The 17,298-nt window shown below is 41.4% G+C and overlaps 1 protein-coding gene across 1 annotated transcript in view; it reads right to left on the bottom strand.

Moving 5' to 3' along the window:
• Positions 1-772: 772 nt before the first annotated feature.
• LOC119738397 (dedicator of cytokinesis protein 3-like) overlaps positions 773-17,298 on the bottom strand; it is a 43,703-nt gene continuing 27,177 nt past the window's right edge. Inside the window, exons 24-31 of the mRNA XM_038213281.1 lie at positions 17,024-17,140; positions 15,693-15,790; positions 14,710-14,806; positions 8,958-9,047; positions 4,677-4,764; positions 3,103-3,279; positions 2,836-2,921; positions 773-2,716 (exon numbers count right to left, since the gene is read on the bottom strand). Of these exons, the coding sequence (XP_038069209.1) occupies positions 2,114-2,716; positions 2,836-2,921; positions 3,103-3,279; positions 4,677-4,764; positions 8,958-9,047; positions 14,710-14,806; positions 15,693-15,790; positions 17,024-17,140 (1,356 nt within the window). The 3' untranslated portion in view covers positions 773-2,113. The remainder of the gene's footprint in view (positions 2,717-2,835; positions 2,922-3,102; positions 3,280-4,676; positions 4,765-8,957; positions 9,048-14,709; positions 14,807-15,692; positions 15,791-17,023; positions 17,141-17,298) is intronic.

Below are 17,298 nucleotides of genomic sequence, written 5' to 3'. Positions count from 1 at the left end.
CATTAGGTTATGTCTTTTCAGTATTGTTTTTCAGAACGCACATTGAATTCTGCATGCTTTTTCTTGAAGGACTAGGATTAAAATCGTAAGTGCAAATCGGTGTTGTCTATGAATCTATCCCTTTAACAACAAAGCAAGAATTGATATATCCCATAAATTTGTTCAAACACTTGATAAAGTTGGTCGACTGTTAGCTGTCGCTATGACACAAATTTAGGCTATGCAAAAGTATAGAGGAAGTGAAATGTTCAGTATGGGAGACAGAATTCCCCTCCGATGAATGGATTGGATATTAAATGAATTTACATGCTCTCTATTGCTACCGCACTCACTGCCGTGTGCAATCATCACAAATTAACGTCATTGCAACGCATGCAAAGTTGCCAATAAACCAGCTTAGCTATTTGAAATCAAACAATTTTGGACAAATTTTATTCGAGAGTGAATTAAATACAGAGCAATGTAATCCAAGCGCATGAGTTGCCAACAGTGTCAACGTTTGGTTTTCTCTTCAGAAAATGGCCGAATTTGGGCTGAATTCCAACAACAAACCCAGTCGCAATTACAGTGGACTCTTGTTAGTACAAACTCTGTTAATACAAATTCTGGTTAAAACAAACATAAAGCCTTGGTCCCGACTGTGCATTTATGTGCACAATGAATGGGACTGATGTTCCTCTTAATACAAAATTCTGATATAACAAACAATTTGGCTAGGTCCGAACGAGTTTGTTATAACGAGACTCGACTGTACTGTCATAAATTATCTAGCCTTTTTTTGGGGGGGGGGGGGGACTGGAAAGTTTTGCTATAAATGACTGTTCACTTTAATCAGGGTTTTATGCCAAATTAAAAGTAGAACGGTATTCAATGTTGAAATCACAGTTTTCTTTTGTCTGCAGACATATTTTTGAAGTTTAAATTTTTCCCGAAATGCAATCCATTTTTTCTTCGTATGTCAACTGCCTCACCCTGTAATGAACTCACTTTCTGTTTGAAGTCACATTCCTATTACTTAAACTAAAGCAAATCATTTTTGGAATTACTGCAAACGCTCTAACCGGCCCTTGACTACAAAACAAATTCAGGAAACTGTATCCAGCCATGCAACCCAGTTTGCCAATTGAAAACTGGTGAAAGAGACGGAAGGCAAAACAGAAATGTATCGTTTTGAAATTTACCGCAGCAGTTCAGAAGTTGCACTCACTTCTTTCTTGCGATCATGCAAACGACAACATATACGTGTACACTTAAAAAGAGCTTATTTTGGCATAAGACGTAATTGAAATGTTGCTCATTTATGGTCGTCGGACTTCTAGCTACGCTTGTAAAACAAAACATATCAAAAACAAGTTGACAGGTGCCAGTTTTGTTTGTGTTCTTTGTTAGCCCACCACCTGGAATAAACGCACGGCAATACTTAACAATACCTGTTGACCTCATGACATTGAACAACAACTGAAAGATGGTAGGTGAGTTGTCTATGGAGCGTTTTCTTCCTCTTTTATGCCTGCGACGATAAATCAATGCGACAATTTTAAACAGCGTAATGATGATGAACTGTTGGCATCTTAAAATACAAAATTCAGCCGTAGGTATTTCAATTTCATGTTTGGAATTCACACACTTTGTCTTGACGGGAATTTCAGAAGGAAGATGGCGTTGTATGTCAGGTGTGAACTTGATTTGAAAGAATGAATGAGGTTGGAAGTCAACTTTTTTCAGAGCTGCCCAGTGGCCGATATGAAGCCCAATTTGCTGGGGGGGGGGGGGGGGGGCGGATGCACTTGGGTAAGGCACTCATTGGGTTTTAAATGATAAGGTAATTTCTGCCTTTCCCTGAATTCGGAGCAGGGGGCACCAGGGGGCACAGGCCTTGAGTGGGGGTCTGTGGCCCCTCCCCTCCCTACCCCGCTTAGTTCTGCGACTGCATGAAATTGCTACATGCTGCTACATGTAAGTAGGGTACTTTTGGTCTTAAACATTTTGGGGCGACTTAGACCTACTGGCTGCTAAAGGAAAATATCCAGGATGAGATTTTGATGATGATATCTTTTTTAAGGGGAGGGGAATCAAAATTTGATTCACTAATTCTTGCACAACCAAACAAAGATCAGACATTATTGGTGTCTGTAGGACTAGACGCAGTCCCTTTTCTGGACTTGGGCCTCATTGGGACAGGTGGAGGCACCTTTGGCTTGACGTGGGCTTCGTTTTTCAACTCACCCGCAAGTTGCTCTACCGCCTGTGCCGCTGCGATGTTTTCTGGAAGTTCGGGCGGGGGAATGCTGGGAGGGGGCGGGGAAACAGCAGACGGGGAACGGGGCGGGGAGCCGGGGATGTCCTCCAGAGTCCGTTGGCCAAGCGGCGAGGGGAGTGTGTCCAAATGGGAGGGGTTGGTGCTGGATCTCTTCTCGGGACGGCTTGGGATGGGTGGCGGGGCATCCTCCGATTCCCCACTGGATGGCCTCGGGGAATCGACCTCCCCGCCCAGAGAATGGGACCGGCCTGATTTCACGGGTATTGCCGGTGGGGCCTTGTCATAATCCGTCCTACGCCTGGAGGGGTGAATGGCCGTTGTGCCTCCGATGCTAGACTTCTTGGTGGGGAGGGGAGGCGGGGAGGCTTCGCCATTCTCAGGAAGCTCGTGAGGTAGAGGTCTGGCTGGCTCCAAGATGATGGTGCGAGGAACGGAAGTTTCAGTTGGCTGGGAAGGCTACAGTGGAGACAAGCCAAAAAGGGCAAACACTAAAGGGCATGCTTGAATAAAAGTACACTGTAGTTGCATTTTAAATGTTCCGTTTTTTAATTTTTTTATTTCAGGTGTATACCTACCCGTCTCACTGGCAAGGCGGGAGGAATGTTGGGATCTTCCGATGTACTTCCTGATTCCCGAGAACTTGTTGATGAGGTGCTTGCCACTGCGCAAAAATAAAAAGAACCCCAAACCATCCCAATTAGTCGTGAAGAAGCTCCGAGGCAAACAGTTCCGACTTGACTCATTGGCTGTTTTATAAAAATTACCGTGGAATTATATATCGTCAAACACACCAAAAAAGCTACAAGCCCCTAGCTTGGACAGTGAGTCATTATTTTTTTTACCAGAGCTGGATGAGTTTGGTCGTGACCCCGAGCTGTTCCGCTGGGAAGGACCTTTGTAGGTCTCCCTCAAGAGGTTGGTGACGTCGCGGTCCTTGTGTGGGGACTTAAGGAGCTTCTCCGGGAGGGGCAGGCGGGGTGAACCCAACTCAGAGATGTCTGGGGAGGGTAGGGAGGTACCTAGAGAAAGGGAAATGGGGTTAGGATGGGTCAGTCAGAAGGCGTGATGGGCACAGCTGTGGTCCAGACATTAACAAGTCTGTCGCAAGTCAATCGCAAACAAATCACAAGTGTGTCACGTGTCAGTCTCTATTGGGACGCAAGTTAAATCAAAAGCCAATCACAAGCCAATCGTGAGTCAATCACAAAACTTTCGCAAGTCAATCACAATCCAATCACAAGTCAATCACAAGCCAATCACAAGTCTGTCACATGTCTGTCACAAGTCAAACACAAATCAATCACAAATCAATCACAAGTCTGCACCAGTCAATCACAAGTCGATCACAAGCCAATCGTAAGCCAACCACAACTTAATCAATAGTCAATTACGAGACTTTCACAAGTCAATCATAAGTCAAATCACAAGTAATCAAAAGACTGTGGCAAGTCAATCACAAGCCAGTCACAACTCAATCACAAGTCGATCGAAACTCAATCACAAGTTGATCGCAACTTGATCGCAAGTCGCAAGTATGTTCTTCAAACATACTGTGACACAGCCATTCCTTTATCAGTGTTCATCACCCAGTGCTTCTGACCTGACTTGTGATTTGACTTGTGATAATTACAACTCTGACTGTCATGACTGGCCATGTTATCTCAGTGATATCCATTATCAGCACTCAGTACACCCACAGGTATGGACTCCGTGCACAAGTACCCCCTCAACGGTTACTAAGAGAGAGTTGAAGGAGACCACTAGAATTTACATGTACATTTGAACTCATTACCGACAACGCCTGACGCTCGCGCAAAGATGTAACTGGTTTGTGCATCCTTAATAAAGTCAGTTGTGCGTACTTTAGGGCATACGCGCACGAACATGCGATGTGTCTCTCCTACTGGAGGTATCGAAAGTGGTAAAACAGCACCATCTAATGTTCGGTCACAGATTCCATAGGCACCAGTGATTTAGTCAGATCCTGAGTAGCTAAGTGTACAATTTTGTTGTGTCGACAGTGTTACACATGAATCGGGCATGTGCTCACTGTCAATGCACAAGGCCCACATCAATGGAGTAACCGTCGTGCGTGCTACTGCACAAAGCAACTGCCCCGTGATGGATTATCTGAACAATAGCTAGCACAGTGCTTGAGCCATTGAAGGGGGCCTTCATGATAGAATTGACATCGTGCCGACGTTGGTCTATATTTACAGAGCTCCAAAATGAATATTGTTTTATGTGGTACTGCACTTTACTAATGAAGGACACGTAGATTAGTGCAGGATCATCCAATGCAAGACATCAACGTCAAACCCGAAGTAAAAAAGTTGAAAATTCAAGACAAACGCTAGTAGCACACTGAATTAAGACTAGCTGGTATTGGAAGCCATTTTGGGTCCTCTGTACTTACTACTTGAGCGGTCTGAGGGTAGGCTGGTGGACGAATCGGACTTCTTCAGGAAACTTGGTACAATCTTGCTAGCCCGGGAGCTGCTCTGCTAGACACAAGTTGAGGTAAACGTGAACAGACATAAACATTAAAGTCAAAAGTGCATGGGAATTTAGTAAAAAATGCAAACCGTTCTTGAGGTCAGCGGTTCCGAAATTCGTCTTTGTTGTGCTTAGTACTTACATGTATGGGCTATTCCAGCGGGAGTGTAATGTCCGTGACAGAGCCAATTAACCATGATATCTAATTAATGATTCAGAGAAATGATCCAAAACTCCTAGTCTGTTATCTCCTTGACTATGCATGTACAGGGATAAGATTTGAAAAATACATTTTCAGGCTTATTCATTGAGCTCTTAATAGCCCTGTCATGGACATAACATAATGGTGGAATTGTCAATATGTATTATGTAATGATACATTTACTTGTAAATGTACTTACAAAATGAATGCAATTTTTTTTTTATTTTTATTTAAGGTGACATTGAAAAGAGTGAGTTTTGAACCTTTCACCTTTAAAAAAACCTGTACTGGTGCTCTACTGACTAAGCTACCTTGGCTTATGTTGACAGTTTCTCCTCATTACAATGAATGAAATTCACACTTCTTGTTAAATCACATTACATTACTGTCTCCATTGCCTTAATTTACTGGCCCGTTTTTTTATGGAGCAGTACTTTAATTGTGTTTAAAATTCCCGGCGTAACTTGAAAAGTACATTAGTGATTTGAATAATACTTGTACTAAAAGAAAGCTCATGAATTGGGCTTTCATATCCTAGATTTTGAAAGTGCTACATGCAGAACTATGGTTCCGACATTTGGATTTCTTTTCTTTTTTACTCACCCTGTACAGTAAGAAACCCACTTTTGACAGCAATTTTCACCTACTTGTTGAGCATATTTCAAAAAGTCAATTTAATAGTATTGAAATATCGATCTTTAAACGTAAGTGATGAAAACATGATTGCAAAGGCATATTTTGTCTCTGAGATATGGTAGTTTAAAAATGTCATGTGCCAAACCTGTTTTTCCGTGGATGGCTTTATTCCATCCGCTTGACTGAGCTCCAGAGCTTTATTTGAAGATAAAAAACACGACACTAGACTGACACGTGGACAACAGTGATTTTGGTGACTATTCAAATTAGCATAACACTATTCTTGCGATTGTTTAAAAAAATTCACCACGTATGGTTGAAGAGCTATACTTCACGACATTATAAAAACAAACGGTTCAAATAGGTTAAGTAGGTTAAAATTCCTGTCAAAAGTGGGTTTCCTTCTTTTTGCACCACCCTGTAGTGCACAAGCTATAGTGAACTTCTACAGTTAACAAGTTATAGTAAACTAATAAAATAGTAATAGTAAACTAATAAACTAATAAAATAGTTATAGTAATCTAACAAAATAGCTTATAGTAAACTAATAAAATAGCCCCCCCAAAAGTCTCCGGTTTCTGGTATGGAGCTTGCCCAAAAAGCGGTGCGGCGACGCGGCCTTTTTTTTTTTTTACCTGTTTTTTTTTGGCTTCAAATGTCGGCCGATGACTGCAAATGGTGCCCGACTAAACTTAGTGCAAATATATGGGAGTCCAGAGAGGCCACATAAAGCTTATTCTCGATCATAACCCCATATTAAAACACGTTAAAATTGTCAAACCAGGATTCCAGTCAAACCAGTGAGTTTGGCTGTTTGGAGACATTATCTTTCATTGAAAAAAAAACCTTTTTCATTTTGCCGACGCGCATGGCTACGGCGACGCGCGCGCATACCAGAAACCGGAGACTTTTTTTTTTGGCCTTATAGTAAACTAATAAAATAGTTATCATGGTTATAGTAAAGTGAAGTGGAATGGATTGTGTACAGTGGGGTGCAAGTGGGAGTTTGTGTTGGGTGGATGGGGTTATCTACTCGGGCCTGGTCAAAATAAATGTATTTCTATCATCAATGAATGCACTTCCGACTAAGATGAAATACACTTGCTAGTAAACCTTAGAAGTAGTCAGAATCATTTATGACAAGAGAATATCAAAAGACTAAACAGGGGTGAGAACTGGAGGAAACTGAAAAATCCACAATTAGGCCAATCGGTAGAGCTAGGGTCCAGAGGGGCCCAGAGCAACACAGCATTCTATGGTACATGTATGTGTACGTGTTTGCCTAAAGGCACCCCTAAAAAAGATAACTCTTTACATGTATGTTCTATACAGGGTGGAAAAAAAAACGAAACCGAGATATTATTGCTAATTGGAACAGAAGTAGGGCACATGTGAATCAAAGGGAGATATCCTCTGTTAGGGTTGAATCTCCTCTTTAAAATGACACCCTGATGATGTCTTTACATTCACGGTTGACTGAGCAGCAACCAATTTTATGAAAGGGTCTATTTAGAGACTTGCGCCACTTCTAAATTGTCACAGAGTGAAAGGCTATGGTTGCCAATCAAGGCAGGTGGGGAAAAGAAGCGATTTCACCATGAAAAGTGGCGCAATTCTCTAAATAGACCCTTTCATAAAATTGGTCACTGCTCAGTCAACCATTAATGTAAAGACATGATCAGAGTGTCATTTTAAAGAGGAGATTCAACCCTAACAGAGGATATCTCCCTTTGATTCACATGTGCCCTACTTCTGTTCCAATTAGCAATAATATCTGGGTTTTTTTTTATCCACTCTGTATCAACTTTTATGAGTAAAAAACACCTTTGCTGTAAAAGCTAAAGAGATGCAGATTTAAAAAAAAGAGAGAGTTTTGAAAAATCCTGAAAACATAAAAAAATCCTGACAAACCAAACCCCTGAGTAAAAGAGAGGTTATGAGAACAGGTTTTAACTCTACAAGAGACATTTCAAAGAACAAACATCTAAAATTATTATGTAGATTTCATTCAATAGAAAAATCAGACACAAAAGTAAGAAAGATCAGACAAGTAGAACAACCTGACATCATGCAAAAACTTTATTAATGAAAGGAAGAAATATTTTCAAAGTGAATATTAAAAAATAAGTTACATTGGTAACATAGTAACCAGTTAGATAGAGAAGCTGACGAAGTCCTTTCTATGCTTTGTGGTTGTGCAGACACAACACTGCCGAACTCACCTTCTAAAACTATTTTCCTGCCCAAAATTTAGTCTGCTGCATGTTCACGGTTCATATAGTACATTTCCAATTATAGTAACTTGCAGTTCACTTCACACAAAATACCCATACACAATATGTACAGGATCGCCATCTAGCAATCCTGTGAAGTATTGAACTAAGGACGTGTTAAGTTTAGTAAAATCAGAAAGACCTGAAAATTAGAAGTAAGGTTTGTTCCGAGTGCAGTGAAGTTTAAAAATTTAACTTGTTGAGAGTGAATTTTGTGAGAAAAATGGTTTTGGGTTAGTACAGTGAGTTAAATATAATGTCATCATTACAAGCATCACAGCATTCCAGCCTTCTGCCATTAAAATTTACCGCATACTATAAGTAAAATGTTTTTTGCAGAACATGAAAATGCTACGTGCGGTAGAAGTAATACACTTTGCATCAGTTTTCTTGCCCCCCCCCCTTTTTTTTAGGCACACACTTTGTGCTTGTACTAGGACAGTTACGATTTTCGAAAAGAGCTGGAAATTTGTCTTTGGGTTAAAAATGGGTTAGTCTGTTTTTTTATTTAGCAGCGACCATGTTTGTTCTGTACCTTGAAGTCACATTCATATTAAAGGAAACTTTGCCGAAAAGTCAGATGCATCAAATCTGTGACAACATTTGACGCAAGCCTTTGCATGGTGTTTATCCTTAGAATATACATTACATATGTTTCTACAAAAAGGACCAAATCTGGTTGGGGGAAAAAAACCTGTTTTTTTTTTTCCTTTTTCAAATAACATTCTCCCATTTTTTCAACCCCAAAATGATTCATTTTCCAGAAACAATCGACAAACCATCACTAAAAACGAATCATTGTTGAAATTTCTCAAATCAAAATTGCAATTCCCCAAGGCAGTTTTAAAAACGGCTGAAACTGTTTGGAAAAAAAAAAAAAACCTGAAACCAGAAAAAAGGGAATAAATCTGTATTTTCCCTGTGACATGTAAAGAAACAAATACAGTCGCTGCTTAGTAATTAGAGTGCTTTCTGGAAGTGATGTTAGTATGTTGGAGGGCCATCTACCAAAGTGACTTTCTGCAGCGACAGAGACAGTTCTGACAGCAGAGCGCTCCTTGGATTTTTTTGTTTGTTTGGAGAGTTATACCTCGGTGTGCTGTCGAGTGGTCGCTATGGTAGCCCGCCCTCGTCTGATGGGTGAGTTGTCCTGGGAGGAACGTCTGTCCGCTAACCCTAGCTGCAAAGTGGTTGGGGAAGGGGGCCAGACTAAATAAGATTTGGGCTTGCCATGATGGAGGATTTTTTTTAACACTTTCAAAACCACGTTGTTGATTGACTTGGCCCTCCTCAGTATCAAATCTTCTTTTCTTGTCAAGATCACGAATGTGCAAACAATAGTCCACATGCTGAAATCTGACATTCACTCTAAGTTTGTTCCTGTCACATAATGGTGTAAAAAATTGAAGCCTTATTTTTAAACAAGACTGTCATAGCTATTTTTTTTTTTTTTTTTTAAATCTGAACTCATCCACAAAAATTGCAAACCTGTTCATCCAAATAAAATGGCACTCCATACCACAAGCCCTGCATGGATACCTCGGCCACAGTTTTCTCAAACATTTATTAATGGTCACACAATAAGTCAGCGCCACCATAAGAACAATCTGAAAATGAATATTAGGTTTTGCCCTTCACCGACGTATAAACACTGCAAACACAGTGTGTTACCGCCCAAGTGATCTGAAAATGCTCTTTCAGATGGTATAGATGAAGTATGTGCGGCAGAAATACGAAGCTGTGTTTTGAAAACCACTGGATGTACTCTTCGTTTGGGAGTTCTGTGTGGTTTCCTTGTGGTATAAACTCATTGGTACACAGCAAAGGATGGGTGTCTTGCTAGCCAAGGTTGGACGAAGTCTTCATTGCATTACGACTGACAGGAGTCCACCTGGGCTAGGTGTCTTGCCAACTCAACGTTGCATTGGTACTGAAAGAGTTACTGGGTGGTCCGATTTTTCAAAAGCCAGCATGCTCTTCAGATTGTTTTGATGATTGGTTAAGCACTTCAACCAGCCAATTAATTTTTTTAAGCGTTATAAGGGAAGTCCAAAGTCAATTTGTTTTTCCTTTGCATGCGTTCCTCCTTTCTTTCAGGTGACTGGAAGAGAAAAGTTTTTACATACATGCAAATTAAACACGGCCAATTAATACACCAATTTGGTGATGACCAAAATTAGACGCCATCGCTGCAGGTGGCACTTCACTACTAACTTAGTAGGTTGTATGTACGCACACAACAGGTTACCGAAAATACGCACTCGGCTGAAATTTGAGAAAGTGTGTGGCATGAGCGTAAGCGGGGTACCAGCGCAGTGATGGCGTCTAATCAGGGTTGCTGATTGGTCAATACTCAATATTAGCCCGCCTGCAAATTAAAACATTGAAATAACAAAAAAAAATCTTTGAAACAAAAAAAATGGATTCAGCCTGTGCAAAAGCAGCCTGCCAGTTCGCAGTCAAAACAGTCTTTGCTTTTTTGGCTTGTTTGTCATTCTGGACTACCTCGTTGTGATATTGGCGCATAGTGGCCACGGTAGCACGGCCGCGTCTCATGGCCTGCTCTCGTTCTAACGGTCTGAGCCGGTTCAGTGTGGCGTGCTGTGAAGAAGAAGGGGGCACCTTGAGCTTCCATTTGGTAAAGGAGGGGGCGAGGACGGTGACGTGCGGGGGAGTTGCCTATTAGGCCGAAGCTTTGCCAACTGACCGATGAAATATGTTCGTTTTTAAAGAGCAAAGCCTGATCAATATGCAGCACACATTAACTGGATACGTGTACCACCAGTGTTGGAGCAAAGGCTTTGTCGCCCAAGGCCAAGGCCAAGGCCAATGTTTTGATCCTCAAGGCCAAGGCTTTAACCCTCAATGCCCAGGTCAATGCCAAGGCCCTATAACTCACAAACCCCATTTCGCAGAGAAGAAAATAAATACTACCCAATTTGTTGTTTGTTTGGCACGATTTTTTTCTGAGATCACTTTAGAAGCTATAGATGTCGGGTCATTTAGATATCACAGGTCATTTTTGCAAATGTTAGTATATTAAAACTTTGAGGAATTGAACAATGGCTTTTGTACGACTAGGACCATTGACCCAAAATTCAAAACTTTTATCCCAAAATTCAAATATTTCACACCAAAATTTTGAAAAGTTTAAGGACTGCTCTATCTGAAACCACACACCCAATTTTAGCCCTGCTGTCATATTTATTCTGTACACCGAATCTTTGCCCCCTAAAAACAATCATAATGCTGCATTTTCTAAATTATCCCCTATGGCAAACAAATTCTACTTTTACTTTGAACAAAACTCTCAAATATCTCTCCGAATTCATCTGAAAAGTTATAAATGGTACTTGACATATTCTTCAAATCCCAGTTGACCATCTGCTCCCAATTATTTTCCCTCCAAAATAAAATGTCATGGTAGAAAAAACTTCGGTCAGTTGGCAAAATCTTCGTCGGGAAACAGTTCACGTAGCAGTCCCATGCAACATGCAGCCACAATGCAGATTAGATTCATGCACAGGCGAGTTAGTACACACCAAAATAAAAACACTTTCCCAAAATATAGGAAAATTTATGCCTTGAAGCAGAAATTTGCTGCAGTGACAGTTTTTTTTTTTAAGCTTTAGGATCCATGCACAGATTCATTCAAGAGCTGGAAATTAAGCCACAATGCACACAAGGAATTGCAGCTCTGCGGCCCATGCAGTCCAGTATACGTCTAAGTGATCGATACCTGGAACCTTACAAAATGAATGTTACGAAAGGGAGAACATCTCAGAGGGTCTTTCTAATCCTTCGTTTCATGAGCTTTACGAGGCGTGTGACAACACACAGTCTTGTTCCGTAGTTGTGGGGACATACACTCGTTTGTACGAGCTATTTGTGTGAACCGAAAATGCTGTGGGGACAGCAGAAAGTCCCAATAACTCGGTCCTAATTTGCCTAACAATAAAAAACGTCCCCATAACGCAGTGTAGGCCACAGCAAAGTTACAGACACACCACTCCGTGCTGACTGCCTGGAAGGTAGCCAAGATTTTTTTTCCTGGTCACCTGATATTTGCCAACAGACACAATTTTGCTGACGGGAAGAAGCTTCTGCCAACAAAAATGATAGACGGGGGTTGTCACACGCCCACGCCCACCCCCAGTGACACCTGTAGTTAAAGCAGCAGTATGGGTGGGGCCCTTTCTCGGTTCAAACACTGCCCAGGTACCCTAACTTTGAAAATGTGGAACTTCAAAAATTGAGATCAAAAGTAAAACAATCTACCTGCCTTTTCAATATACCCGCCTTTTCAATATACCCAATGCTATGTGTCCAAACCCAAGCCCAGAACTTTTGACCAAATTGTTGTCAATGAGTGATGAAGAAAGCCTTCCCCACCCCCCCCCCCCCCTCAAAGAAAAAAAAAAACCTCGATGTCCCTCAGGTGGAAATATCAACCCTAAACTTTGCTGCATTCAGGCACAAAACCAAAATGACATGCTCCATGCAGGTAGCATTAAAAAGTTTTGTTTAAAATCAACTAAAAAAAAAAAAAAAAAATTCCCTTAATCCTTTAGAGACACAATTTTCTTACGTTATTGTCCATTAAGCCAACAGTTTTGTGGCAATGGGCTTCAGCCCCTTACATGTACATGTATCAGAAATAATGCAAAAGTTATCAGCAAATGGGTCCTGAGAATTGCGACTTGAATTCAACTATAAAAGGTGATTATGCTTCCAACATTCTCCGGCATGTCCAGAGCCTTTTCCTATATCTTTGAAACCAAATCTTTAAGCCCTGAAATCTTGTAAATACATTTAAACGTTAAAATTTACAAATTTATAAAATCAGATATTCACATATAAGCCTGTTTGCTTATGTCATGGTACAACTCTCACGCTCCCCCCCAAAAGATCAAAGAAGCTTGGCATGTATTGGTTTTCCATAGCGTTAAACACGTCTTTCCTTTTTTTGTTGTTGAATTCTCAAGCTTCTCAACATTTAATTAATTCTTCCAGGGAGACGATCTTTGCAAAAAACTGTGTCTCTCTCCTCCTTTGTCAAATCTTCGAAACCAGACGCACAGTCAGACAATCGGCCTAAATTGTTTCAATTTAAGTGAATTGAAAATCGAAATGTGTGAAATGCATTCGCTATGCGCATGTAGGAGTACATGGCACAAAACAGCCGTTTGATTGTAGATCCTTACCTTGACTTCATCAAAATGGGATTGTTTTAGATGCTCCGGACAACTTTTGTTTTCCTTCTAGCTTTTAGCAGAGCTTTTTTACTTTGAATTTCTCACAGCGGAAAGTCCCCTTATTTAATTTTCAATGTTGTAGATTGTTTCAAATATGTATAATCTTCAAAATTAGTCAGTGTCTGCCACATTAAAGTGACTGATCTTTACATGTTTAAACAGTACATGAGCATCACACTAAACGTTTACCAATTTAAACAAATTGAACAGTCCACCTTTCGATTATTCCCTGGTAAAGGTCATCTCCGGGTTTACCTGAATTAAACCTGACGGTGGGACCAACACAACATACACTTATCTCCTTTTATTGGTTTGACTCCAAATTTGGGGCTCAAGAAACTCAAAACTTGAACTATCCTACTTGTGTCACTTGCTCATTCCCCACAAATACCATTATCTCCGTGCCATGCAAGTCCATGCATTGGGATACCTACCCCATACGAGTTACCTACCACAAACCACTTGCGATACTGTCAGATTGAATAAGTCCATAGGAATAACGCTTTAAAATATGTTCTTGAAAAGACCCCCCCCCCCCCCCGCCCCCACTCTCGAATGAGTACGATTTTACTGCACAACAGGCTTACAGTATTACCATAGGTGTTAAAAGTATGTGTCAAGTGAAGTTCAGATTCGTTCTCCATTGCCAGCAGTGCAAAATATTCAGTGTGTGCAACTTGTTCACACAGGACTTTGTTTAGGGTGCCACTCCACCGTCTGAGTAGCTGATACATAGAAGGGTTCTAAACACACTACCTATACTACTGAGGTCAAAGATTAAGATATCTGGGTAAAAAAATGTAATTCACAATAATCAATATCTAACTCACATATAAGAGTCAGAAAACGTATGTCATTATCCTTATGACCTTTGACACAACGCTTTAACAACGAAGGTACTGTGTTGCCCGTGTAAACATATTTTGGTATAAGGCCCCCTGCAAATCTCTTTGCTAAAGCTACTGTTTAGGTCCTCCACAATTCTATGCTGCTGCTACTGACGATAGTTGTAGCTGTAGTTCTGGACGCCTGTTTTCAGACGTCACATCTCCGGCTAATCAGAACTCAGGAAATAATCATCATCGTGTACAGTAACATTTGGGCAGACATTACAGCCTGCAATTGCACAGTTCATATATGCCTGACCACGGGTCTGTGAACTGACATGGGCATGGGGAAACCATTATTGTGGCAAAGCAAAAAACTGTTGTAAAATATACTCCTGTAACTGCCAACTATAGGAGTGTGTACCGTTAAGGTCATCTCTTGCCTACAACTGATGATGAAAAACCAATGTCTTCACATCTGCTTTGTAGACTAATTCGGCAAGCAAAACTAGAAGTCATGTTTGAGGTGGACCCAAGTACGCGAGTGCATTTTAGTAACCCCATTGGTCGATGGAGCCCGGAGTGGCAGCGTACTACCTGTGAGCACGAGCCTGGGTCCACTTCAGAAACGGCTTCTAATTTAGGTCGCCAAATTAGTCAATACATCTTGTGCCAAGTTTCAAGTAGTAACAATTGTTGTGATTATTAAAACAACCAATCAAACAGCCAGCCAAGTGTTCTAGCTCTGGGAAGCACTTACCTGTGTGGGGGACACCGGGGCGTTGCTCTCAGTAATGGAATCCAGGTAGAACCTGCTGGAACCGGTCGGCTCCTCGGAGCTGATGCGCGGCTTGCCGCTGATTTACAAGTGCAAACGAGAAAAGGAGAGAAAACTTTCACATTCGCAAGTCAGTCACAAGTTAGTCCGTTTCAAAGTCAAGTCACAAGTGTTTCAAATTAGCTGTGGCAACGACGTTCCTTTTGTCCTCGTACATCCCCTGTTACTTGTGAGCTGACTGAGGATTTGTTGCAATGCTGATCAATGTGCAAAAGTTTACTAAAAAAAATAACCATGTGTGGTCTAGCAGCAGCGCACAGGATTCATGATTGTGAGTTCGAGCCCCACCATGGCCATGCGTGTTGTGCCCTTGAGTAAAGCACTTTACCTCAATTACTCCTCTCAACCCAGGTGTTAAAATGGGTACCGGCATTATTCAATGCTGGGAAGGTAACAGACTCGCTGTGGAGGAGGTGTGGCGATCCCCCACAGCAGCTTTTCATGTACTCGAGTCTGGCAAAATGGCTTCGAAAGAGAGATGGGCACTCGGTTCCTGTTAACGCAGGTTCGTCCCCTTAAAAAAAACCCCAGCCTGTTCAGGTCTCGAACATGCTGCGAACTCCAGAATGAAAAGGAAAGGAAAACATTCCAAATCAAACGCACTTCCTCAAAAACAGACCTGAAAACAGTAGGTGCTCTACAAACTCAAAACAGGGCCGACACACGTTTTAAAAGGTAGCTAAAATGAGAGGGGGGGGGGGGGGAATAAAACAAAGTGTGAATGACCCCAGCCACATTTTGCGTACAGGTTGAGACACAATTTTTTGAAAGACAGTCTTCCCTTCTCTAGTTCCATTCTCTTTCTCCAGTTCCATTACCAGAAGTCTGTCATGAAATGAAATCTTCTCAACTTATTGGTGGGGGGGGGGGGGTTGCAAGTATTGGCGATTTGCTTGGACACTCACCTTGGCGAGGTTGCAACAGGCATCACTGATTTACGGAATATTGCCGTCTTCTTTGCATTTGATGTAGGAGTGGTGGAAGTTCGGATCGGCCCGCTGGACTGGTATCGCATGAAATGATTCAATTGAATTCAAATGTACATTATTATATTCATATTCAATAAGGGAATAAATATGTGCTTGGCTGGTTTTAAACAAGAACGTTTCAAACCAGCTAAGGTTGTTTAAAACCAGCCAAGGGCCAGATCCGAGGTCATTATTTGTGTCCAGGCCCTTAGCTGGTTTTTAAAGTACTTGTTTAACACCGGTCAAGCAAATATTTATTCCCAATCGTATTTATTCCCATTCATACATGCCTTTTGGTCGAAAAAGGCAAAACAAGTCAAAATTTCACAAATTTTTTAACGATTTTTTCAACAATTTTACCTCACGTTTTGTGAAACACCCCTCTGGCCATGTCGATGGTACATGCTAACAATCTCCTTATATGGAAATTGGTATGTGCGTGGCGCGTACTGTGCGATGTGGCGCAAAACGCAGCAGTGTTTTACCGGCGGTTAAAAACCACCCACGTGACGAGCTCTCGACCAATAGGAATTGGTAAACTGTTTTAAGTATTTATGAGTAAACATGAATACCAATCACAGTAAAAACACATGACGTTTTCTTTGATTAAATTTCATGTCAAGCAGAAAGTAAATTTTAATACTTTTGCCCTTCGAAATTATGTCAGTGAAGGGCGAATCCAACATTAAAATTTACATGAAATGTGTTGTCTCATGTGCTTGAAATACATTGAAAGTTTTGTCGTCTTCAGAATTAGTTTTAATTTGGTTTCACAAGTCTGTCACACGTCATCCAGTCAAGGGCCCATGGGGGGGGGGGGGGGAGTGCACAGCCCCCCTAAAAACAAAACCAATTCTTTCTTATTTAATTGACATCACAATAAAGGCAGACACTGAGTACTTTGTTTAGGGTTCAAAGTTCAGAAATCGCCTCAGATTGCACCACAGAGCATCTACAATCAAAACAAATTTCGGAGCTCTAGAGCGGGCCCCGAACCCCGCGCCGTAATTTTTTGGACCCACTTTTTGGGGACTAAAATTTTTTTGGGGCCCCCCCCCAAAAAATTGTGCTATGGACCCGCCCTTGCATCCAGTCCAAAGTCCCGTCACAATCTATTCAAATTAAACGATGACAAAGACCAGACTCCGTACTTGTTTATCCCATGTTGCGTGTGGCTGGACTTGTGCCCTGACATGTGATTTACTTGTGACTGGATTGCCATGGTCATTTGATTGACTCGATGTCAACAATGCAGGTGCCATACTCACCAGGCCAAAGTCTCTCCGGAGTTCAGCCAGTTTGCTCTCCAGATTTTCCTGGAATTGCGCCAAGTTGTCGGTGCGAAGCTGGCCGTGCAGATTGACCCCTTTGGTTAATATCTGCATCTGCAGGCAGAAAAGAATTTAAAAAGAAAAAATTTAGTCATTAGGAGCAAATAACAGTACACATGCTTTGGCCTCCTTTTCAACTTTGCGGTTAACATCCTGTTTTCAAAGTGCATTATGGTAAACCCCTGGTATTCCCTTGCACAAGGCCACCGATT

The sequence above is a fragment of the Patiria miniata genome, unplaced genomic scaffold (genome assembly GCF_015706575.1).
Source record: "Patiria miniata isolate m_02_andy unplaced genomic scaffold, ASM1570657v1 HiC_scaffold_3, whole genome shotgun sequence".
Classification (NCBI taxonomy): domain Eukaryota; kingdom Metazoa; phylum Echinodermata; class Asteroidea; order Valvatida; family Asterinidae; genus Patiria; species Patiria miniata.
The sequence above is the reverse complement of the archived record's forward strand: the minus strand, read 5'-3'. Positions and strand labels throughout refer to the sequence as shown.